This window comes from Neurospora crassa, linkage group I, assembly GCF_000182925.2.
Source record: "Neurospora crassa OR74A linkage group I, whole genome shotgun sequence".
In the NCBI taxonomy this organism is placed as follows: Eukaryota; Fungi; Ascomycota; class Sordariomycetes; order Sordariales; family Sordariaceae; genus Neurospora; species Neurospora crassa.
This window is the reverse complement of record NC_026501.1, coordinates 1,337,691-1,363,392: the sequence shown is the minus strand read 5'-3', so window position 1 is coordinate 1,363,392 and position 25,702 is coordinate 1,337,691. Positions and strand designations below refer to the sequence as shown.

The 25,702-nt window shown below is 43.4% G+C and overlaps 3 protein-coding genes across 3 annotated transcripts; 1 reads left to right on the top strand and 2 right to left on the bottom strand.

The window, feature by feature from the left end:
- Window positions 1–595: 595 nt before the first annotated feature.
- NCU16334 (hypothetical protein) lies at window positions 596–1,116 on the bottom strand (the record flags this gene model as incomplete). The annotated part of the gene is made up of 2 exons (XM_011395041.1): window positions 596–1,009; window positions 1,075–1,116. 2 exons carry the CDS (start codon window positions 1,114–1,116, stop codon window positions 596–598), a joined length of 456 nt encoding a protein of 151 aa, XP_011393343.1.
- A 1,024-nt stretch (window positions 1,117–2,140) lies between these two features.
- On the top strand, window positions 2,141–5,061 carry NCU02090 (adenine phosphoribosyltransferase). The gene is made up of 3 exons (XM_958634.3): window positions 2,141–2,871; window positions 3,150–3,774; window positions 3,934–5,061. The coding sequence occupies exons 2-3, from the start codon at window positions 3,243–3,245 to the stop codon at window positions 4,080–4,082; spliced, it is 681 nt and encodes a 226-aa protein (XP_963727.3). The 5' UTR covers window positions 2,141–2,871; window positions 3,150–3,242; the 3' UTR covers window positions 4,083–5,061.
- Window positions 5,062–5,641: 580 nt separating this feature from the next.
- gh47-7 (glycosylhydrolase family 47-7) lies at window positions 5,642–9,720 on the bottom strand. The gene is made up of 2 exons (XM_958635.2): window positions 9,247–9,720; window positions 5,642–9,159 (listed from the first exon to the last, which is right to left on the bottom strand). Exons 1-2 carry the CDS (start codon window positions 9,448–9,450, stop codon window positions 5,845–5,847), a joined length of 3,519 nt encoding a protein of 1,172 aa, XP_963728.2. The 5' UTR covers window positions 9,451–9,720; the 3' UTR covers window positions 5,642–5,844.
- Window positions 9,721–25,702: the final 15,982 nt, after the last annotated feature.

Genomic DNA, 25,702 nt, shown 5'->3' with positions numbered 1-25,702 from the left:
GCCAAGACGATGTTGCAGTATCTAGGTAGTGTAATCCGGAGCTGAACAGCGAAGGGTGCGTACCCACGCGGAAAAGGAAAAGAGGAGGGGTGGAAGAAGGCGTCAGTGCATGGTGGACGAGTGGTGGTGTTATATTCTATGCATGTGTTTTCCTACACACTTTTGAGATTGCAACCACTGTTTTTCCTGGACGATGCCAAGCAGAAAGCTGAAGATGTGTGTGAGTAAGCTTGTTTGGTGGGTATTCCCCGTAGGCAGTGGATGTTCATCCGGAAGACAGATGGGAGTTATAACTCACAGCCTCTATCGGCTTGATGATGATACCCAACTAGTGTCAGGGGAGGCAGTGCGAAAATCTCGTACGACTCTCACTGGGTGATTGGAGAGGATGTTGTAATCACCCTATATCTGTTGATCAGCCAGAGCTAGCTGAGTGCCAGACACCGACAGCTAGGAATGTCAACACGGGACAGCCTCTGGCGGCTGATGAAGACAAGCCATGTTTTGCTGTGTATCGGAGCAACAGATATACTGGAGTCTATAGATCACTTGGCTCTGGAGGCGGCGAGGATATATTTCCCAGTATAGCCGTGGGTTACGAAAGGTGTGCTGGCGGCGTCATGATTTCCCGCCCAGCCTTATGACTGAAGGTCTCTACCCATTCCCCTTGAACTGCAACGGAATTCGGGCACATGGGTACGGCGTCGCCGGACTGAGCGAGTTTACTAGTGTTCGGTTCCGGAATGGCGGCGTAAGGATAGCCATGTCTAGTCATGAAGAATATGGCTCGCTCGGGGATTCCTAGGGAAGACGACTCGGTTCGGATGGAAGTGAGTAGAGTTACCTCGGCGTGGATCTCGAAGAGGGACCTCAAGGGGTGGCGGCGTGGATCGAAAAGCCATGAGGAGGTGAACGTGTGGCGGTCAGGATGTTTTTGCTGGGTCGGGTATCGCTCATCCCGCAGGCTAATCAGGGGGTTGCCGGCAGGAGTCCTGGGGTTACCGGCCTTCTAGAAATCTTGGCCCCGCTTAGGCAAAAGAGCGCCACAGCGGGCATGTCCGTATCCATACGTACACTTGTACAGTAGCTAGTGTCGAGCAGAAGAACGCCGAGCATGTGTCGCAGATGTTGGCGAGAATTTCCCATCGTCATCTCCCGTGCTCGTTTCTTTTTGCATTGTCCTGCATGAGAGCTTGTTAATTATGTTGGCCAATGGAGATAGCACGGTCACTCGAGACTGTGTGACTACAAACACAACGCGGCTACGGGAGCATTTGTGTGTGGTGTGCTATCAATCAATCCAAATGAGTAAAGAAAAACCCCGTCCGGTGGGGGGTTTGAGGATCAGGAGGGGACGAGTTGACAAGTGTAAAGGTAAGTACCTAGGGAGACGCCTTGGAGGTTCTCACCCCGCAGCCACAACATGACTACGTATTATGGGCCAGCGAGAGGGCGACGTTGGGGCATCTGGTCGTCCATAGGATGCCGCACGATATTGAGAAGGTGATGTGATTCATGAATGGAGAAAGAAGGTGTTGCCGTCGTTGCAGACCAGTACGGGGAGGGCTCGTTGCCATGCAGCTGCTGTGCTGTACAGGGATGGTACGTGATGCAGTGCATGCCGCGTTTTCAGCCCAAGATTACACTTTGCAGTAGCCTGTCACCGCAGTACCTTACTGGTAGTGTCACTGCGCGGATAATGACGGGAATCTCGGGAGGTAAAGACTCCAATAGCCTCTAATCCTCAGCTGCTCGAGCCGATGGCTGCCTGCTGCTCGTTGCCCTTTCCTTCAATGTTTCGTGAGTCGCACTTGAGGTGTATTCAGTCTTCTTCTTTGATGAGGCATGTTCAGGAAGGAGCGTGGATGGGAATTTGGCTTCCTCGTCAAGCGAGAACGAAAAGCACGTGCGTACAGCAGCAGTAGGCAGATGGGGTTGAACTTTTTAGTTTTCTTGGCCCCCCCGAATATCCGCACCTTTACCCCACCTTTTCAGCGAGCATGGTCCCCCAATCGGCCAAAGCCCCTCGCTGGTTGCATGGACTCAGGGCAGCCCCTCTCTTCATCAGTTCTCACGCACGCACCTCATCGAGCTTACACACACACACACTCCATCACAAACCGTTACACCCAGCCTGCCTGTTCCGACGAGGCCCATTATAGACTTTCTTTTTGGCAGTCTACTCGTCATATTTCGAATCACCTCTTGATTCCATGTGCTGAAAACCGATTTGTCGTTGGCCCGCTATACGCCCGTGATTGGGCGGCACGTAAACACCGGCCGACGTTGATAAGATGATGAACTCGTCTCCATCAGGGTCCAGAACCTCGACACTGCGCAACACATCCAAGGGGTAAATCCACCTCCAGTATATCCAATGCCAGGTACCTTCGGCTATCTCTCGCCATGGTTCATCAAGCTGTTACGCTGCCGGTTTTACAACGTCTCGGTGATATAGCTCCGTGATAGTAGAGGGGAACCTCTATGGCTGATGCCGGTGACCGTTGGGCGATACTGCGATACTGCGATACTGCGATATCAGCCATTCAGACGAACATTGAGGGTCTCACCGACTCCACTCTACGACGGGCCCCGGACGGTGCCGCGGCTCCATTTACCTCTTTCCGGCTACCACCGGACCCGCCCATTTTAGCATCTCTGTTTTTTTTTTCACTGAGGTCGCCGTCGTGCGTGTTTGCGATTTGCGCCCGCTTGTTCTCCTGGTCGATAATTGGATCCCCTTCGCTTCCCCGCCGTGTCCCTTTTTTCCCTCTCTCTCTCTTTTCCCTTCTTTACACCGCTCGCCATTCTTGTGAATTTTGTACGTACTTTGAACGTACAGTCCGCTCACAGCAGTTCCGAGTCCCCTAGGTAGGTCCAGACTATCCCGTCCATTCTATTCACACCCACAGCAGCACGCATACCCAGCACGCATCGGCACCCACCCAGAGCAACACCCCTCGTCTCGTCCCCGGCTCGCGTCTGCAGCCCGCCCTATCATTTATCACTCCTTACATACACCCTTGAGCTTCACGCCCCCCCCCAACACTTCGGTCCTTTCCCGCGGCCGGAATCTAGGTGGCCTGTCACCGCAGCGGCGCAGGCTGCCATTAGGAGAAGTCATTGTCTGACACCAACCGAACGCTTAGGTTGCTTTAGCCAGCCCTCCTTTATATCCCACATAGATAGGCGCGAGCCGTCCAGAACCTCTTTCCCCTCTTTTCTCTCTTCTCTCTCTCAACATGAGCGCCAACGCCGAATCTGCCCCCCAAGCGGCAGACCTTGTTACCTCGACCCAGGACAACACCGCCAACACGCAATCCACCATCAGCCAAGATGCCGCGGGACTCGAGTCCTCCTCCTCCCCCGCCGCCGCCGCCGAACTCGCCAGTACAAAGGTAAAGCTGATGGCCGCCTTGAGGTCGTTCCCCGACTTCCCCATTCCCGGCATCAACTTTATCGATATCCTCCCCCTCTTCCAGGACGTTAAGACCCACGAGGCCCTCCTCGTCGCTCTCCAGCTCCAGATCGAGCTCTCCCACCAGAAGCCCGATGTCATTGTCGGTCTCGATGCCCGCGGCTTTCTTTTCGGCCCCTCTCTTGCCTTGAGAATGGGTGCTAGCTTCGTCCCCGTCCGCAAGCAGGGCAAGATGCCTGGTCCCTGCGTCACTGCCGCCTACGAGAAGGAGTACGGCACCGACTTCTTCCAGATGCAGGATGGCGCCATCAAGCCCGGCCAGAAGGTTCTTATCGTCGACGATATCATTGCTACTGGTAAGCATTATGTGCCCACTTTTTCTTTCTTGGCAATCGCTTCGTCATGTCCCATCTTTTTGCTCTATCACGCCAATCCCATCTCAGCGCTACGCTGGATTCTGGCCTCGCCCCATTGGCAACCTTGCAGTTCAATTTGGCTTACATCAATTTTTACAGGTGGCTCCGCTGCTGCCGCTGGCGAGCTCGTCAAGAAGCTCGGTGGTGAGACGATCGGTTATCTCTTCATCCTTGAGATTGCTTTCCTCAAGGGTCGTGAGAAGCTCGGCGGTGTTCCCGTCACCACTCTTCTCGAGACCGATGAGTAGACTCAAAAAAAAAAAAAACCATATCGGATTCATCACGACATGCATTTACGTCCAGAATCTACGCTACCGTTATACCCAATGTCTTATATCACCGGCCTTATACATCAGGCAAACATTGGCCCCTCAGGATCTACGACTCCCTTTACAATTCTCGCTATTGATATACGCCCTTTCGACACACGATTTGGATCTAAACGGGGAAGAAGCCAGAACGTTACAGACCCGACGGTCGCGATTTGAACATCAACGGATTACCGGGGCGTCGGCAAGCCAACGGAGAGATATGGTTGAGTTCTGCTCTCAGATACCAGTCAAACAAAAGTTGGGACACGATGGATTGGGGACTTTGGTTCTGCATTTACCTGGCGTTCGGGTGCGTTACAAAAAAGTGGGGTTCAATGGAAGGTATCAATGGTTCAAAGCCAACCTTCGGCCGTGAGAGAGGAGGATGCCATTGAGTAAAACCGTTTGTCTTTTTTTGTGGGCGCATGATAGACCGTTAACTTGACGTCGAGAGAGTGAGGGTGAAACTATTGCAGCATTGCAAAGATCATCCGCCATTGCCTAGGCCCTTTCTTTCGCTACGAAGCATGGCCGTCTTGCTACTTGTTTCTGTGCTACATACCCGAATGTCTGAAACACGCAAAGCTTATCGCAACATTCTCACTGTGACATGTCTACAGGGAGCCAATGCAGGAACACCGCGACAAGGACGCTGAGCAGTTACGGCAGTACAACAGCGGTTTTTCCTTTTTCTTTTGTGCTCCTCTTCTTTGAGGGTATGATTGCGGTATCGCCATTTACGACGACTTTGTGCGGTGACAGCTCTATATCGCCCTCAACAAAACCAAAGATTCCCAAAATCTTTCGCTTCGTCGTCATAGCAACACTTGGGATCATCCAATTGGTTAATTCCTATTATCAACAAAATGTCGAAGTGGCTATCAATTTCCAACTGCAGGTCATCATTGCAAGAAACAGCCAACAACTGCCTTTAGAGGTAGGTGGGACGGAGCGTGAGTTGAACGGCTATGGCCGAACACTACAAGTCCACCACGACGACTAACTTTCCCCAAGAAAAAAGGAAGGTGGTTCCAGGTCCAGACTACAGAACCATTCATGTACGTAGAAGTGCAAAGTGTACCTGCATCCGTCCTCCCAATCCCCATTGGAGCTGGAGGGCGTCGTACGCATTAAGTACCTACGCACAAGGGGCGTGTGCATACCTACTGTGTGATTGTATGCCCGCCATATGCTGTATGCTGTATACACCCTGCTTTTCATCCGTACTTCGTCTGAGGCGAGGTATCGTGGAAGAATGTTGTCTTGGCTCATGATCTTGGCCAAAATTAAACACGAGTCATCCTGCTGGAAAAGCACTGATTGAAACTGAAGCAATTGTTGTCAAAGTAGGTCGACTCAATGCCCTATGTACAGGAGACATGCCACCGCATGGGAAAATTATAGCCAAAAAAAAAAAAAAAAAAAAAAAAAAAAAAAAGAAAAGAAAAAAGAGAATAACAACAACCAAATGAAATGCTGTAATAGTCTATATACTCGCCCTTCTCTCTAAACCACCCCATTCTCAACATGCTCTGCTTCAACGCTGTATATGCAAACAATCTGCCCCGCCAAGTAATCATCAACCCCTTCATCTCACTGCACTATAAAATCCAACTCACCCCAAACCCAACGCCCCCCTTCTCTCTCTCTCTCTCTATCTCCCTCTTTCTTAGCTCTTCTCGGCAAAAAAAAAATCAAATCAAGCAACCCCCCCAGCATCCCCTTCGTCCACAATCACATTCCTCACTCTCCGCCCCTGACTTTCCAAAAACCACCTCCGCCCCACCGCCACGCCCTTGGCCCTTTTGAGCGTTTCATACGTCATCTCTCCACCCCCGACCATGATCATCGGAATCGGATTCCTCCTCGCCAGTCCGCCAGGAGTCTTTTGTACCTGATCCAACAAGGGCCTAGCTAACCCCCCACCTCCAACTCCAACCCCACCTCCACCTCCTTGGCTGCTGCTGCTGCTGTAGGTAGTTTGACCAGCAGAGTAGTAAGCAGCGTACGAAGCATCTTCGTCTTGGCCGTCGGAAACGACGATTACGAGTTGGAGCGAGGTGGGAGAGGGAGGGAAGGCGGGGATGTTGGCGAGTTTCTCGGAAAAGGAACAGCCGCCGCGGCGGAGGAGGAGGATCTGGTGGGTGCGCGGGATGGAGTCGTCTAGTAGTGGAGGCGGCGGCGAAGACTGGTCCTTTTCAGAAGAAGAAGGCTCGTCGGAAGAACCGGACGAGGACGAGGTACAAAGCTGGCCGGCGGCATAGATGGTGGTGTAGGGAATCATGTCGCGGGGGACGGGGCCGAAGGGCGGGTAGGGTCGCGGATGAGCAAGGTTGTTTCCGCTGGAGATGTATGGAGATGAGGGGCGAGGGGGAGGAGGAGGGAGAGGGGCGGCACCGATGCCCGTGGCGGTTACGGCGGTGGAGTTTATGAAGACGTTGAGAGGGTATTTGATGCGTTTGGTGCTGCCGCCATGGATGGATGAGATGGAGGGGATGGAGGGGAGGATGGAAGGGAGAGCGGTGACGGCTGCTTCGAGGGGGATGCCGTCGAGCAGGTCGTCGAGGGAGGCGGCGAGGTTGGCGAGGAGGGATTTGACGTAGGAGCCGAGGGAGGAGGAGGCGGGGTCTTCCGAGGTGGTGTTGGCTGTTTCTGTCTGTGGTTCTTCGATCTCCTTCTCCTGCTCCTCTTGGGAGGAAACCTCAGGATCAGTCTTCACGCTTTCGGGGTGAAGCTGCCCCTTCGCCTTGTCCTTGTGGGTCTCGTCCTGGCCTAGGTCCACATGATGTAGATGCACGAGCTTGACGTTGACGGGGTCGCGAACGAGGTTGAACCGCGGGTCGGACACCTCGCCTAGGATGGCTCGGTTCATAACGATGAACTCATCCCGACCGAGAAGGACGCCATTCACCTTGCTGACACGCCATTCACCGTCCGAGTCCTCCTCCTGCCGCATGGTCAGCCTCAAGCCGGAAAGGGTTTGAACGCGGATTCGGTCCATCGTGAGGCGCTCGAGGTTCTGCGTGCCCATCAGGTAGTTGAAGGCGCTGCCGCCAATGAGTTCTTGCGCGTTGGAGGAGAACTCGAGCAGCATCTCGACCGGCTGGTTGATTTTGCGGCACGTTCCGTTTTGTGGAACCATTTCTGGTGGAAGAGACCAGGGGAAAGGCGTGAACTGGTCCGATTCGGTTATAGGCTTCCTAGAAGATGTATGTTGGCCGGAGGGCTTACTACCCTCTGCCGGAAGTCCTAAAAAGTTCTTTGGCTGCAACAAGTGTAGGTCCAACATCTTTGCAGCGTGATAGATGTCATCTCTGGCAGCGATGGCTGAGCCTGTGAGGGGAGTGACAGAAGGCGGTGCCGGGCAAGTGTTAGTAAAGCCAGGGTCGTGATACACTATCAATTCCTTTTGACCAGAAGCTCGTGATCGGGTCCTTGGCTTTGCCTTTGGCAAAACTAGCGGATGACCTTCTGTGGTAAACACAAAACCGGCATCAAGGTGGTTGAGGGGATGCGACTCATCAAACAGCAGATACAGGTACTGCGTGGTTTCGCCGAGGAAAAAGCTTTCCATACGATCGCTCCTCTCGCCGGTCAACACATTTTGAAGGCCTGCCCAGCCACACTGCGTAGTACATCGTCTCTGAATGTCTCTCATGACCATTTCGCCAACGTAAAGATACCAGGGGTCCTTGGTGGCTTGATATATGTAATAGGTCGACTCGATAAACTCGGGTCGCAACGGCCACCAGCCTAGACCACCCTCAATATCCTTGTGTGTAATAGACCAACGTTCAGGAAGCGCGGCATAGCGCGCCCATATGGCAGTGTACAACAAGCTCGTTTCAATGGCTTCTTCCAGCTCACCAGCCAGGACGAGCAAACCGGCATAGAAGGCACCTAGGCTGTCTACCCAGTTAGTAGCCAGCGAGCCTGTCCATAGGTTGACGTTTTCATAATGCGGATGATCTCGATCGCTGTAAAGATGGCGCTTGATAGCAGCATGGGCATGATGCCACGCCTGAAGAAAGGCATCAGGGGAATTCTCAACATCAGTAAGTGGAACAAAGAGAGTATTGGGGTCCAGCCAGCTGTCCTTGGGTTTTGGCTCAACGGCTGTCCGGTTTGGAAGCTCGTGCCCAGAAAGCAAGATGTACGATTTGAGGGCGTACTCGAAAAAGCTGTCGGCGCCAGCACCAACGACGGAATAAGGGCCTACCCAATGGCCTTGTTCAGCATCGACGCCTGCGCCGAGGAGGCCTATGTGGCTCTTCCTATACCAAACTGCCCAAAAGGCTCGCTTGGCCAGCTGTTCAAACCGCGGATCACCTGTCAAGCGACTGAGGACCGTGAATTCAAGAACAAGGGACCCGGCACCAGCACTGCATGTCTCGGTAATCTCAGGAGGCCCATCAACTATGTGGTCCCCGGAAAACGTCCCATGCAAGGGCGAGTTCTTATAAAAGGGGATACCATGGCGCAGATTGACACGCGGATAGGGCATTCCCGTTTTCGTGTAAAAGGCCGGGAGAATCCTGGTCCCAAGATCAAGCGCCAAACGAAGCAGCTGGCCATCGTAGGTCAAGCCATTCGGCCAGTGGATGGGCGGAGGGCTTAGTGGATCATGTTCAGGACCAAGCGGTTCATATCCATTAATCGGTAGTGCGCCAACAGCAAACAAATGGGCACTGAGGAGGCCGCCAACACCACGGATGACCGTTTCAAAAACCTGCACCTTGCTGTCGATATCGAAGCCTCTAGCGCGCAGGCCTTGGCCAGAAGGACCGGGACGGCCGTCGCCATATTGCTCGACCAAGGCGGCAACACCATCCTGGAAGTCACGCAAAGCTTTCGGTCCCGTCCCACGGTCATCTGGCGGCGCCGAAGCGAAGATGGCCAAGGTAGACAGACTGTCTATCAAAGTAAGGGAGTAGTTACCCAAGACATCGTTCACTTCGACGTTTCCTGGGTTCTCAGCGTCCCGGGTTAGAGGGGCGCAAGTGACGGGCCGGAGCTAACAAGGCTGAGTCAGCTTGGTGATTTCAGGGCAGGTGGCCTTTGGACATCATATAGTGGATGACGGAGTGATGGCGGGCCATACCTCGTCCTCGGGAAAGGCGATGCGCATGTAGTTATCGAAGCCATGGTAAAACATGTCGACGACCTCACGGCGGAGCTCAGCCACGCGACTGGGGCGCATTGCCCCAGCACTGGGCAGCAGGACCACAAAGGCCAACACAGCCAGAGCAAGAAGCCATGGTGATGATCGGGGCCGGAGTCGGGGCCGCAGTGGTTCCCGTGTCATGTTACTATGCGGCCGGAGTCCGGAAGTGTGGCTGTAAACTTGACAAGCTGTCAGAGTTGGACGGACCCCTTCACTTGCGGACGGTGATGGCTGCCAGACCCAGCAGATCACCTAGGCGGGTGGCTGAGGAACGCGACTGAAGACTGCATCGATAGGTATCCAAGACAGTGCCCCGTGTGGAAGCGATGGGTGATGGGCCTCGATGAGCGTGATATGACCGTGGTGGTTTGGTAGCGAGTGAGTGGAAGCAATGAATGCTCAAATAGTGTGTGTGTAGCGGCATGCACAATGCTGGGTAGGCACCTACCTAGGTGAAAGATGCCACTTAATCAATGCTGCCAGGTGTAATCAAGATGTCACGGTGTAAATGTGGCTGATGCGTTTCCCTTGCGCGTATCGACGTTACATTACACTCAGAAGGCGGCCCGTGACAGGTGTCAAGGATGGACCACACATGTATTGAGGGCCCAACCTATCAGCACTTGCTTACTCCACCAACTCCGGTCCGGCGCGTTGGGCCGTCCAAATCGGCCTCCACCACCTCGACGTCTTCATTCCGTCCTACCGACCAATGCTGTCTCAACACTCACACTTTTTCCCATTCGTCACATCAAATACTAGTTCTAGTACTAAAGTGCGTATGGACTCTTCGAATGCCCCTGGCTGACCATGAAAAATGACACGGACCATATCTCCTATTTTCGATCCTCACTTCTTGAACACCAGAAATCCCCGAATACGGTACACCCACCCGCCCTTGTTGCTGCCTCCGTCGCCCACCACACGCAATGCGGATAATAATCAACATCGAACCACCCATCCCATCCCCGTTTCCATCCAGCCATCCAATTCACTGATCGTACTTTACGATCTGTCCCAGCCGCTGTGTGGCACAGCTAACCCGGCGAGCGTCACCTGTCATTGAGCTGGCTTATCGGTAATGACTTGGCGTGATTTCGGCCCGTATGTCGATTGGTATCATGTGTTTGTAAGGTCCGTCGTCGATGCCACTCTCGGTGCAATGTAATATCAGCCTTTGCCGAAGCCCAGTTACATCTTGACATTCTGATATCTGCCGTTATACACCAGCCGCGCGGCTTGTACAAGGCACCTGGTACCTCCACTGATGCTCACTGCAAGCCCTTCTGGGCCGGGCTACCCTTTTAACAAGTCTGGGGTCACACAAGCTCAGAAATTGGGGCTTTGCGTCCATTATGTGACGAAATTTAATGGCAAGTACGAGCATTGGATCCTTCCCCCACGATCGCAACCTTGGTCCAACTACTGACAAGCAGTCTGCCACATGTTGAGTGCGGTCACAAAGACCGATCATTCCTTCCGCTAGAGTCCGACCGGTCAGTACAGATTTGGCCAGACTATAAGGTTACAGAACCATTAGAATCCAATAATACGCCGCTGACCACCACAACCTGTGCTTTGCAGGAGAGGCCAGAGGTCAACATGTACCGCCACAGATCCTTGAGTCTTCATTACCGTCTATCTACCTCTAAATAAGGTATCGAGAGGTGAGAATGGGCAACACATGTCCGCAATGGCCTGTACTACGCTCTACTTACAGTACCGACGCAGTAGGTTCTGTCGAATGAGCAGCCTAAAACCCATCGAGTCGATGCCATTGGTGCAGTGCCTGAAGGAACTTGCTGCTCTTTACGTCCATCCGTTTCCCTGGTCCGGCTTGACGAACAGGATTACCTACCTACTTAGCCACAGCCCCTGATTGCCAATTCAGTGGCTTGGTGAAATCAAAGGTAGAGGAGAGCTGCTCAACAACCCTTCTTCTGCATAGGTATCTATCAGGACAGATATTAACATTGAACGAACGAGCTGCCTCGACATTGGAACCCCAACCCATGTGGCAACGTAACGCCAGGCAGTTCTTGGAAAGTTGATGCTGTACGTCTAGCTCAAGGATAGCTGCAAGGTCCTAGAATTCCGCCCTAGGGAAGAAAGATACCGACCTTCTGCGCAAGTACACGCATGGAACATTACTGGATAAACGAGCCAAGGCCAAGAGGGACCTTACACCCACCCATCCACCCTGCTGCGGTCAAAATAGAGGTAGTCTGCTATGTTCCCTCTGGGTTGGTGTGGATGGCTATACCGGAATGCGAATATGAAACTGTGTGTGGCTGTCTTGCAATTAGGCACTCAAAGGACGAACAAGCTTTATCTCACTTACTTTCGTACCGTCACGATCGGCCCCATAGACCAGGTTGTCCCGTACGGCCCGCCGCCATGGCGCCAGGACCCCATGGGATCTATCATCCCTTGACAGTGACTTCCAGTGTCTGATCGCAAAGACACTGGAAGAGAAAACAACAAATCACTCCCAAGAAACGAGAACAAAGTCTTCAAGAAAAAGCACAGCCTCAACATTCTACGAGGTTCTTTCCCAGTTTTCAGTTCCCATACCTTCACTCGCCACTATGGCCCCAGCAACTTTGGGGGCCAAAACCCAAACGTACCCCTACCAATATGGTCAAAAGCACGGTTAATATTAACCAGTCCTTTGAGATGCAACATCCCCTCTCCCAGATGCAGCAACACATATCAGGGGTTCGAATGAATCCATATTGACACCTGATCAATGCGTTATAGGTTCAGTGACATCTCATATGTAGGTATTGGTAAGCCAGTCACAGGACGCAAAAGAATACAGAAGGGCACAAAGCACTAAAAGCCACCGCCATCTCATCATGAAGTAGGTGGTATTGGTAATCCCCGGGTTCCAAAGAATCTTGTTTCCATTATTCAAGACCAGCCGTTTGTGGTTGTTGGAAACGTTGAGGTCACGGTTCATAATTTTCACTGCCTGGCACTACAGTACGAGACTAGACATCAATCTATAACCCTCACCAAGGATGTCGAGACGATTGATTCCTTATCCAGTGCTGTCGCAGTCATCATCGACGACTCGTCAGTACGTAACTTCACCCATCATGTGGTTCGTCCTGCTGAGTTGCTGCGCATAAGCTAGGTAGGCATGGAGTTCAGAACCCCCCCCCCTGCCTTGACGACCAGTGGAGTACATAAAAGACAAGCCAGGAGCCGAGGAATGGAAGTTATCGATCGAGACACAGACACAGCCCAGAAGGTCGGGGCAGATCTCACATCCACAGCATGCCTAGGCCCCCAATAGGCCACGCTAGGCGTGCACAACCGGGGAATGGGAACGTCACACAGACGGCCGCAGGATCGTAGGGGATTTTCATCTTGAACAGTTGGTTCGAAGGAACCGAGGAAGGGGGTCAATGGGCTAACCCTACGACGACCGACTGCGATAGCAGATTCAGATTTGATCCCACATTCCGGATCCGGATTTGTGTCAAAAACCTCAGCTGTCTTGATCAGATTAGACGGACATCAACTCTAGAACGTGGAAAACACTCACTGTAGGTTGGTTCAAAGCCATAGCATGGAAGTCTTCGCAATGGAAATTGCCATACTTTGATCCTCCAGAGAAAAAGCAAAGTTAAGTAACTAATCCAGAGCAACAAAACATAAAAAAGTGTTCTTGACCCGTTGAGGTTAGGTAGACTTGCGAAAACCATCATTTTCAGGTGTTGTTGCTTCTTTCCTCTTGGGAACCACTCATTACGATACCCACTCCTTTACGCCAAGAAGGATCGGAAGTTACCTACCTAGCCCGGTTTACTTGGATAAACAACCGGAAGAGTAGTCACAGGACGGGACCGAACATCTCTGGAAGCAGGAAAGGGAAATTACCTAGAAGAAGGTTAACTGGCGTGGACATATGTACCTCTAGCCAAGTAAGTACTAACATCTCATGGTCTACAGACCGGCGTCCACTTGGGTTGATCTTGGTGTTATTTCCTGTTATTTCCTTTTATTTCGTATTTCAACAGATTTTTTCTCTAAAAAATTTTTTTTTTTATTTTTTTTTTCCCACGATATTTACCTCCCAGGGCAATGATTGTTCTTCAGAGTTGAATTGAGTCCGCTGTACACAATCCAAGCAATCCAAGGTACCTCCAGGCAGGCTACAGGTACCACCCCTCATCGTACCTACCGACCCTTGAAGTTCAAGTCCACTGCAGTCTGCATCGCTACCATAGAGGTAGGCATCCGCCAGGCTGGTATTTCACCACATCCATGGGACCTAACATCGACGGCCCCATCAATTGAATCTCTAGCGCATATCTCGCGTTACACAATGGTAGGTAGGTAGGTAAACTACGGCACGCTACCTAGGTTCAGAGTTCGTGTAACATTGAATCGCCTAAGGGCGTCTCGTCCCTGACAAAAAAAGTGGCACTTTTTCGGGCAGTTTATGGGCGATGAGCGCAACAAAAGGTGCCACCTTTTTTGTCAGGGACGAGCGACCCGGATAATCCGACTGTGTTCGATTCCAATCCGACTGTGTGGGGGCCGTCTGGCCAATGGCAAATCGTGAGCCACCATATCAGCGCCCGCTAAATTTGCTAGCGAGCAATATTGAGTAATATTTCTATACATTAGTAATAACGATTAAAGCAATCGAGCACATCGCCGTCGCCATCGCTATTATTATTTACCATTGTAGTTAATAAATATAGTATTAAGGGGGGGGTTCTCGTTTAGTATAGTAATTAACCGTGCACTATAGAAATACCTAAAATCGTAGATCTAACCGCCTCCTCCCCTATACTCGCGCCCGTACGCACCCCCAGTCCGACTCCCTCTCTTAAATAGATCAAAACCGAACTACGCAACAATAATAAAGAATTTCTCAATATCAATAAGCTCGTCAAAGAGGAGAAGCCATCTCCAGCTCCCGCCGTCGCTCTATCCCGCCGTCGTCGCTCCTTATCGACCTTAAATTCAAACTCCTTATCCTCCTTATTATCGAGTAATAGGTTAGATAAAGAGTTAGGTATACCAAATAAGGCGAAGTCGATTAGTAAAGGGGAGCCCACCCTCGATAAGCTTTCTACTTAGTCTTAGACCGACGTCGACGCCGCTATTAAAGAGATTAATATCGCAATTACCGAGATCGGTTTCGGGGTTATTAAGATACGCGCTAGTAATTACTACTATAGTAAGCCGGCGTAGTATAATTTCGAATATTTTAAAGGACTATTATACTATAATAAAAAGTATAAGACCGTCGAAACTACCCTTCGACCGTTAGCGGGCAATATAAAAAAAGACTATAAATAGAAAGCAAAGTTCGTATTATCCGCCAAATCTATAATATAGCAATTTACATTTATAGTATCTACTTATATATATAACCTCAATCCGGATAGCGCAATATACTACGCCGCCAACCGCCAACTTCAATATATTAGCAAGGTGGAGGAGAGTATCCTTCGTATAATAAAGTAACTAAAGACTTCCTCAACCGATATTACTTTATCCATCTATAAGGAGTTTAGTATTATAATTACTAAGCGCAATATTCTCAATATATAATAGGGTAATACCACGATGCTTGTTGCAATCTATAATATTAAAGAAGAAGATAATAGAGGAAGAAAGGCGTAGCCGAAGGCCGCCCCGCGCGGGAATCCCTTTATAGGAATTCCCTTATCTTATCGCTAGTCCGCAACTAATCTATAGGTCTAGCGACCGGGCAGCCGGGCACGTACCAAGACACGTACCTAGGAATACTAGTACCTCTATCGGGGGTAAGCATAGCTTACAACTATACCTAGTCTACTCTAGTTAATTAATTTAATTATACATACAATACTCCCGCATCAAGTCCCGGCGCTACAAAGACAACGCTATTATCCTCAATAGGAATACCCTTACTTCCTTCTAGGCGAATGCTACCGAAGCGCATCCTTTAATTCCTTTTCATCAACAAAGCGGACCTTACACTGACCGTCAATATAAAACTAAGCGGCTCCCCTTTTACACTCGTCTGGACGATACTTCTAATAGTCCTCCACTACATCCTTAGCGTTCTTTAAGTCCCGAATATCCTTCCAATAATTATTATAATAGCTATATCCCTTCTACTTCACATAGTACCAAACTTTCCCATCAACCCACTTGTAGGTAGCTATCTTCTCGATTTTATAGTACAATACTTCAGAGTCCGAACCTAAATTAGAATCATTTTAGGAATCCTCGATAGGCCCGGGCGGGGGAACAGTCCAGCCGAAAGGATCATCCTCCTAAAGCGTAGCAGTAAGATATACTACTGAAATAACCGGATGTATCTTTATATTCGGTAGTAGTTCTAATTTATAAATTAGCCGGCCGATTTTCTAGATAATTATAAAGGGTCCGGAATATTATTGGGAAGTCTTTTATAATAGACGGCCGGGTAGGTAATATCCGTAGTTAAATTTTAAGAAGACCTTATTATTTATTTTAAATTCTATTTGGCGGTAGTTAGTATTATAACGAAGTTTAATGTTGGTAATAGCGAAGTCTATAGCCAATTAAGCTTTTTAGTAAATATAATCCTTAATAGCCGGATTATTGCCGATATTATATTAATCCTAAGCGCTAATAATAATATCCATTAATCCCTTTAATTTATACCCAAAGAGGTATTTATAAGGAGAGACTTTAATACTTTTAATAAGAGCGCTATTAAAGTTCTATTAAAGCGAAGGAATAATAAGTAGCCAATTATAACCTAGATTGTAGTAGAAAGCGTAGAACCGGATAACTATCTCCACAATTTAGTTCTTCCATTTTACTACTCTATTGCCTAACAGATAGTAAACTATAATTATTAAAAGCTTAATTCCTATTACAATTTATATTCCGCGCTAATAGGCCAATATAAATTTCCAATCCCTATTTAAGATTATTCCAATCGGGAATCCCTAATTATATAGAAGGAATATACGGATTATAATAATACCCTATTCGGTAATTAAATATTTCTTATACCCTAGGATAAATAGGAATCTCTTCGAAATTTTATTTATAATAAGTAATAAAATATTAAACGTTATATAGCCGGGTATCTACTATAAGGTATCGATAGAAGATACTTCGGGAAGGCCTACAATAAAATTAATCGAAATAATTCGTATTAGAAGAGCTTCTTCTAGCTTAATAGGCTAATAATCCTCAATAAGCGGATTGCGGTTAGTTTAGTTCAATTAATAAATTAGGTAGTATTTAATATACTATCTAACGAGTTGTACTTTATTAGTAAATAATACTCCTTTTAGGTCGTATATTATTCGATTTCGGCCGAAGTAATACTTATTATCGTAAGCAGCTTCCAACACATCCTTTACATACTTATAGGGAATATATAAATTATTAATAGAGCCTCCGCTTAGTTTGATTTATTAATTATAAATAAGGCTGTCTCTTATAAAGAAAGGATAACCGGGCTTCGAAAAAATAATGTTGCCGTCTTTAATAATCCTCCAATACTCTTTAAAGTATTCCATTATCTAAAAGAACTTCTTATCGGAAGTATAGGCTACTATATATACTCTACGTAGCTTAATATTTATTTGGACTTCCGAAAATATATACTAAATATCGTTAAAGAAGAACGCCCTATCCTCGGTCCAAACGTCGTTGAAGGTAGTAATACCTTTGGGGTTCTTGTTCCTATTAATTATTTTAAAGCGGCTAAGAGCGTCTAAAATAAAATTTAGCTTACTAGGGATATAAAAGACCTTAAATTTATACTCTAATAAATAAATAGAAATATTAATTAACTAGCGGTTAACTCTATTTATTAATGTAATATATAATAATATTTATTTGACTATTCCCTTTATTATAAAATAGTTAATTAGTATAATAATAGTATAATTATACGCGTACAACTATATACGCAACTTCTTTATAGCCTAGACGAGGTATACTACCTCTAGTTCCGAAGGTCTATATTATATTTTAGCCTTCGTTAGTACTTTACTTAAAAATATAATGGGCAGGACTTAGAAGAAGGGGATTAAAGATCCTTCCGACCAGCTATATCCTTCTTTTAAATAAAATACTATAACACTGAATCTTCACTCGAGTAAACTATCGATTTAGAGAAATATTATGCGATTTAGGTCTAAATAGTACAAAATAGTACCTTTATTACAAATAACGCTTTAAAAAGACTCGAAGGCGGTCTTCTCGGCTTGGGTAGGGGTATAGTAGGTGTAAATACAATACGCTACTCGCCTAGTTAATTTTCCCGCCTCAACTTTACTTATTTTACGGCCTTCGGCTAACAACGTCACCTTACAATTCTATAAAGGCTCTACGAATTAAGTGTAGTACGGGATTAGATACTATAAAAAGCCTATACTACTAATATATTGCTTTAAAGCTTTTAAGTTATTTAGGAAAGCTAGATTCTTAAATATTTAAATTCGCTCTATTATAATTGAAAAGCCGAAGCTATTTATATAAAAGCCTAGTAGTTCAATACTAAGGTACCTAAAATATAATTTTTTAAAAGATAGAATAATATTCTTTAAGGTAAATAATATAAAAATAGCGTCTAAGTACTAGAAATAATCGTTAACCGAATCCGAAGTAATAATAATATTATTAATATAAATTCGATAATAGTCCTTATAGTTGCGTAATAGTATATTTATAAATCGTTAGACGTAAGTAAATGTATTCTTAAACCCTATTTAAGCTATAATAGGTTATTTAAGACTATAATAGGTAATAAAAGTAAATTAGTCCCTATACTTCTATTATATACTAAATTAATAAAAAAAGGATACTACGTTAATAATTATTATAATTACCTTTCTATATATAAAGGTAATAATTTCTCCTTATAGGGGAAGAAGGTAATTGTCCGGGATAATTAGGCTATTAAACACTCTTAAATTAATAATAAGTCTGCTTTTAGAATCGAGCTTAATTTCTTACTACACTATAAAAATAGGGTAGGCGAAAGGGGTAGCATACTTTACCCAATCTATTTTACCTTATTTATAAAGTATATTAAAAACTTCGTCGATAACCGCTTAATCTTTCTTATTAATAGGGTATATACGCGTAGCTACTTTATAGTTTTACTATCTATTAACTAGAGGAATTTTTATTATATCTTCCTTAGGGACGTTAATTAAACCTCCTTCTTTCTATAAATTTAGGAATTGTTAAATAAAGTAGGTTAATACCCTTAATACTTTCCTACTACCTACAAAGATATATACGCCTTCCTCTATAATTAATTTTAGGGCTTTACTATTTATATAAATTCTAAAGGTAAATTACTTATTTAATAAGTTTAGGAGGCTAGCACCGTTAGGTATAGGGCTTCCACTATCTTCGGAGTAGGGAGTTTTAAACTTCGGGGCATAGTTAGTTAGTAAGTTGGAGCTAGTTATAGAGGTAATATTATTCGTAGGGATAATATTATTAAATTCGATATCTAAATCTACGTTAGCCGGTACAAAGTAGGTTTAATATACTACCTCCGTTACTTCTATAACCGAAAGGGGCGGATTATCTTCTATTATATTTAGTACTTAAACTACTATTACTATTTCACAAATATTTAACTAGGATATTATAATAAAGCTATCTATATTATACTTAGTAATTATACCGATTTTCTATTTGTGTAGAATAGTAATTATTTAGTTTAATGTATTTTTTATTAATACGACCCTAAGTAAATGTGTATTAATAACCGCACTAACTACTATAAGGTAAAAGGAATCGAAAAGAAAGCTTCAATCTTTAGGAAGGCTAATATAGTAAATTAGAACTATATATTCCTCGCCTAAACGAAGTATTACTTTCTTCTCGGTTACAATTTTTTAAAAGTAATAATTAGATAATTTAAGTACTTTGAATATTATATTAAAATTATTTTATAGAAGATTAACTTTAATTTTCTAATAGTCGATATATATTTATCGGGGGTAAAGGAAACTATTGGCCAATAAGAAGTTAGGTTCCAACTCGTTAATCACCTATCTTACCGCTATAGTTCTAAGTAGGATAAGCTTACCCTTAGAGTCCCTTCTAGGGAAGAAGAAAGTAAATATTACTTATTTTATTAATTTAATTAACTTACTACCTACTCCTTTAATCCTTATTAAATATTTAGTCGAAATCGAATGTTCGAAAGTCTATAGGAATATTCGCCCAATGATTATCTTTACTGCGCCTAGATCTACGTAAATCTTAACCTCTTTAGAAATTAGAGTAGCTTTAGTAATAATTCAGAGATAAATAAAGTTCGATATAGGGCCCTTCTTAGATAATTTATCGTTTTAAGGAATGGCGTCCTAAATTTCAAATGGAATAATTGTATTAGTATAATAAATAGGTTCTAAAGGTTCTTTATAGGTAGTAGTAGACTTAATATAGTAAATATTAAAATGTTCGAATAAGTTATTTCGAAATCGGAAGGTCCGTTTACAATCTTAATACTTATAGAACTTCGCGCTATTAGTAATAGTTAGAATAGAATCTATACGAATATTTATAATTTAATATTCTTTAGTATAGTCTATTTTAGTTTTTATAGAATCGAATACTATTAGGTACTTAGAATAAGTCAATTGGCTACTATATATATAGTAAACCGAACTATCCGAATTATATCCATCTAAGTAATCTTCTATAAAATTAACTAAATCGCTCTTATCGGAGCCCTCCTTAATATAGTAGGCGCAATCCGCCTAATTATAATTACGGCTACGGTTGCGGTTTCGCTCAAGGGCACAGTTACAGTCGTAGCTACAATCTCGCTCGTAACTACCGTTACGGTCGCGGTTACATTCAAAAGGGCAATTACAATTATCGTTAATACAGTTTGGCTCAGTACTACAATTGCGACTAAAATCGCGATTATTATAGCTATTATAATTATTATAATAGTAATTAATATTAGAGTTACGCAAATAATTATAGTTTTAATTGCGGCTAGGATTGCGGCTACGGTTGTAAACCTAGTTGTTAGATATTACGTACTTATTTCTAGCTATAACAAGGAATATAGCTCGAATCTTTTTGATTTCTTTGAAGTATACTTCAGTATTGCTATACGCCGGCGGGGGGCGAATAATAGTCTTTATATCGGTACTAAAGCTATTCTAAATTTAAACTATAACGCCCTATTAATTTATACCGTCTTTAATTAGGATGCCTATAGTATATGTAAGATGTAATTATTTAAGGATATATATTATAATTACGTTCTCGTCCTTATAGACGTTGTATAATAAGATTCTTCCGGCGTTAAACTTCCGGGTAGTTATAGTTATATTGGGAATAAATTTTTTAATTAAAGTTAAAGTAAGTTGCTCTACGGTAATTAAAATATAATACTTATTAGGGGTTATTTAATTATATTACTATATATAAACGGCACTTTATAAGAAAAAGGGCTATATACGTATAAATTATTTATAGATAAATCTATTAGGGTCGTTTTTAAGTAGAGCGATTAACCGATCTTTAAATATAATAGTATTAGTATAAATGAGGTCGCTATTAAATTTAATTATACTTATATTATTAGGGTTATTAGCGAAAGGATTGAATATACTAATATTATCTCGCTTGAATTTAGTCTTATCTTTATTAATATTTAAGGCCTTAAAGAAGGTTAATTTATAATTAGTAAAGCGACTAGTCTTGCTAATAGAATATAGACTATTATTATTACTATTATTATCCGTATTATCGCTGTTATTAGAGTTACTAGGAGCGGCTGCAATTAGGCGGATATTTGGAGGAGAGGGGGGTACGCCTCCTCCAGCCTTACTAGTAGCTTCGGTACTGGGTTTGGATAAAAGAAAAGAATCTGCAACCTTATTATAGATATTAACATCGGGGGGAGTAGTACGAACTGGGTATAAGAAAATAATAGGGACTTCCTCAATTCGCTTAATTATAATATATTCCGCAGTTACCTTACTAGATTTATTATAGGATAAGTTAAGGTACGCAGTAAAATAGATTCGCTTAGTATAGAAGTCCTTAATTTATTGGAAATGTCTCTCGTATATATTGGCTTATCTTTTCAATAGTCTTTAGAGTTCTAAATCGCAGTCTTTCACTCCGTTAATAAACTCTATAAAATTATCTTTATTAAGTTTAATATCGTTATAAAATATATCGGTAAGACGGGGATTATAGCGAATCTTATTGGTAAGGGTATTGCCTATTGGGGTGACACGTATACGAGGGCGAGGCAACGGACTTCCTTCACGGGTAGTATAGAGTCGAGCAGGGATTTACCCAACGAAAGCTGGGATAACCTCTTAAACGCAAGGATTTTGACGCAAATTATACGGAATATCAATGTAAGAACCTTCGTCGGTTTCCTCAACAATTAGCTTTTAGTATTTAATTGAAGGGCCTTCGCTGTTATTGAGATTGATTAAGTCTAAATATACTAAGGCCGTCCTACTATAATAGATAGTTGTAATATTAAATTAATTTAATAAATTATTAGGGAAGCGTTTAAGTATTTACTCGTCCTTATCTATAGCTTTCTCTTTACCTTTAAGCAATTTAAGTCGTAAAGCGAGGACAACTAATAATTCTTAATAGTTAATTATTATATTAACTTCGAGGCTATTAATTTAAATAGTAAGGTCGTTAATACAAACTTCTCTAACGTCGGCGGCGGCGGAGTTCTTTTAGAATTGCTTATAAATCTCGTTCTTCATCTAGTATATATTTGCGTCCAGATGTTTGGTTATAGCGTCCATATAGTTCAGGCGCTTCCAGACCTTCCGGTTATTAATACGCTTAAGGACTTCATTATTACTACCAGAGTTTAAATTATTACTACGGCCAACGGTAGTAATATTTTAATTATTGTAGGGCGAAGACCTTTTCTAAGGGGAAGCCTTAGGAGGCGCAAGAGTCTCGGGTAGGTTAATAATTAAAGGCCGACGAAATTTTAAGGGAAAGAGAGTACTTGCAATGCTAGAGATAATTGTACTAATAATACCGGGTTTGGATTATAATTAATTAGTATTGTAATAAATAAAAGCGCGAATTTGGGTAATATTGCGTATAGGGTTATTAGGTCGATATTAAAGTAATATAGATTAATTACTTAAGTATTTAATATTATAGGTCGTAGGTGCCAATAGTTTGCAAGGCGAGCGACGAACAATCGCTTAGTCGGGGGGGTCTTTACTAACTATAATAAATACTACCGACCGAATTATTAGTAGAAGTTTATCTTACTTACAATTAGGGTATATTTGAGTAATAGTAAGGGAGATAAATAAAGAGATTAGGGTCTATCGCTAATAGTATTCTATATAAACGATTAATAGTTTTAAAGAGGGGAGGAAACGATAATTATTTAGAAGATAAGTAAATCGTAGGTAACCTGTCGCATTAAGGTTTAAAGAAACTCGGATCGGAGTAGTATAGAGGTTTCAATATACTCGTTCAATGCGAACCAATGCGAATGTAATAGTATAAGGTAAGGAAGCGGGGGGTAATCGTTATAATGTTGTTTAGATAATACGTGATCGATAGACTGTGTAATTGTAGGATTAATACTACTATCTGCAACGGATAATCGTTCAGTCGGACTATTTAAGATTGCGAAATAGATAATCGGCGATCCGTTCTAAAATAAAAGGGTGATTGTAGGACCGACGTTACTATCTGTAACGGAAGATCGTTCGATCGGACTAGCAAGCTCGCAAAATAAATAATTAGCGAACTTACTAGAATGAGGGTGCGAGGAGTATACTGTTCGCGATAGTTACTATAACCTTTTAATTACAGCTACCACTTGATAGGGTAATACTACGATGCTTATTGTAATCTGTAATATTAAAGAAGAAGATAATAGAGGAAGAAAGGCGTGGCCGAAGGCCGCCCCGCGCGGGAATCCCTTTATAGGAATTCCCTTATCTTATCGCTAGTCCGCAGCTAATCTGCAGGTCCAGCGACCGGGCAGCCGGGCACGTGCCAAGACACGTGCCTGGGAATGCCAGTGCCTCCATCGGGGGTGGGCATAGCTCACAGCCATGCCCAGTCTACTCTAGTTAATTGATTTAATTATACATGCGATGCTCCCGCATCAATATACTAGCAATTAATAAATAGAAGCTAGCTAGTACTCTAATTCCTACCTAACAATTTTTAAATAATCTAATTAAAACCGAAGGTATTTATAAGAACGTCTACCGTTACAATAACAAGGAGGATAATTTAATAGAGAAAATATTCTAAATTTATCCCTAGTATATTGAGTAATTGAGGAAGAATCTAGAGGTTATAAGCTTGGACTATACGTATAAAATCAACAAATTCGACATACCTCTCCTTCAAATATATAATGTAACGGCTATATATATAACTTTTAATATCGCTTACTGCTTATTAAGCAGGGAGAAGGAAGTTTGCTTTACGTAGGTATTTTAATAAATCGAAGTTATACTCTTAAAGTATAGTATCCCCTCCCCTCTAATTATTATTATAAACTACAATAAAATTTATAAAAAGGCTTGCCGGGCAGTCTTCCCTATTACCCAATATTAAATCTATCTTTGGTACGTAATAAAGAACGTCGCTTTCAACGTTAAGAAGAAGTAGGAGGGTAGTTTTAATAGTATAGTACTAAGTAATTAAAATAGCGATAGGAATTATTTATATAAGGATTACTCTTATATAGATATTAACCCCACCAACGAAGACCTTAACGCCCGCTGCGTTACTACTATAATACTTAATAGGGACGACTACGAGTACTATTTAAAATTAAGCGTTAAAAACCCTTACAACTAGCCTATTAATAGTAGTAGTAAAGCTTCTAGCAGTTTAGACCGTAATTAGCTCGCTAACGTAAATAGGATTCTAGGAGTTTAGAAGGCGGTAGTTTACTTTAATATAGAGGAGGGATTCTATTAGCAATAGAGGGTATTATTAAGGGAGTTCCCTAAGTAAAAAGGTACGTTAACTACATCTTTCTATTATTATTTATATAATTACTAATCCCTCTTTTTACAGCTATAACCGACTACCTTCTTTACGTTTACCTCCTATTAAAGTACAAATTTACCTATTTCGCTATTAGATTATACCGCAATTTTGATATATATATAACCTCCCGTATAGAGGGTACTTACGGTGTATTAAAAGTACTACTTAAGAATTATTATATTAATTTCAATTAGCTATTAGGAGTTATTACCGAAACCCTTAAGCGCTTTAAAGAGAATTTTGCTAGTAAGTATATTTATTAGATTTCAAAGAGCGTTGCGAAGTATAACTATATTGCGTTAGGGAGGGTAAAGTTCATTACTAGCTTTATATGCCTTGAGTTATTCCAATAGTAAGCTATATTCGCTAGTAATATTATTACTAAATAGCGTAATTTAATTAAAGTACGAGGGTAGTATTCTACTAACTTTAACTATTAATATAGGTTACCCTACTAGTATAATTTGCTTAATATTATAAATATAGGCGGTACTATACCTTAAAGTATAATTGATAAATATTAGTAATTAAAACTAAAGAAGGTAAATAATCTTCTATTATTTAATATAATTATTATATTAACTAAACTTTTATAGCCTTTATCTATAGATTGGTTAGTATTGCGTAGGGAGAGAAACCCCCTCCCAATTATTACTAATCGTTGGAAGGTTCGTAACGGTGCCCAACCTATACCTGCTATACTTCGTTTCGCCCCCTCCTCCTCTAGTATTAGATATAATCCAACTTACAATACCCCTTCTAAAGTATTAATCTAACTACTGCCTAAGAAAAAGAGGATAACTAAAGTAGTATTAGCGAGTTAAAGGGAATAAAAGGTAAGGGTAGAAGTAGAGAGCGCGAGATAGGAGGCGGTATAATTCTATTTACAACTCTACGAATTAAGAGAGTTACGGTAATGCGAGGTATAGTTAGAGGTACGGCTATGGGAGCTCTAGAATTAATAATACTACTACTAGCCTCCCCCGCCGCCGTTACTAGTATATTAAGGGTATTAATATTAGTACTAACTATATTAAGGGATGCCTCCTCCCTCCTAGCTATATTTAAATCTATACCAACTACTACTGTTTAGCTAGTAGTAGTTATAGTAATTATTGTACTAATAATAGCAATAGTAATAGTACTAGTCTTACTAATCGAGTTAGCACTACTAATACTAGTAGATATAATTATACTAGTATAAATATAAATTTTACGATTTTAATACCTTTAACGTAAATTACAATATTAGAGAACCTCGTATATGTGATTCCTGATAACTTTTGGTGCAGATGTTGCACGCATGTCATTTTGGTGGGAAATTGGCGGGCGGTAATATGGTTGTGCTATTGGCCAGACGGCCCCC

Bases quoted from the DNA above. Each gene is read 5' to 3' on its own strand.
- NCU02090 (XM_958634.3), top strand. From the start codon at position 3,243: ATGAGCGCCAACGCCGAATCTGCCCCCCAAGCGGCAGACCTTGTTACC. The intron at 3,775-3,933 runs GTAAGCATTATG...CAATTTTTACAG, and splicing joins CGACGATATCATTGCTACTG to GTGGCTCCGCTGCTGCCGCT.
- gh47-7 (XM_958635.2), bottom strand. From the start codon at position 9,450: ATGACACGGGAACCACTGCGGCCCCGACTCCGGCCCCGATCATCACCA. The intron at 9,160-9,246 runs GTATGGCCCGCC...CAGCCTTGTTAG, and splicing joins TCGCCTTTCCCGAGGACGAG to CTCCGGCCCGTCACTTGCGC.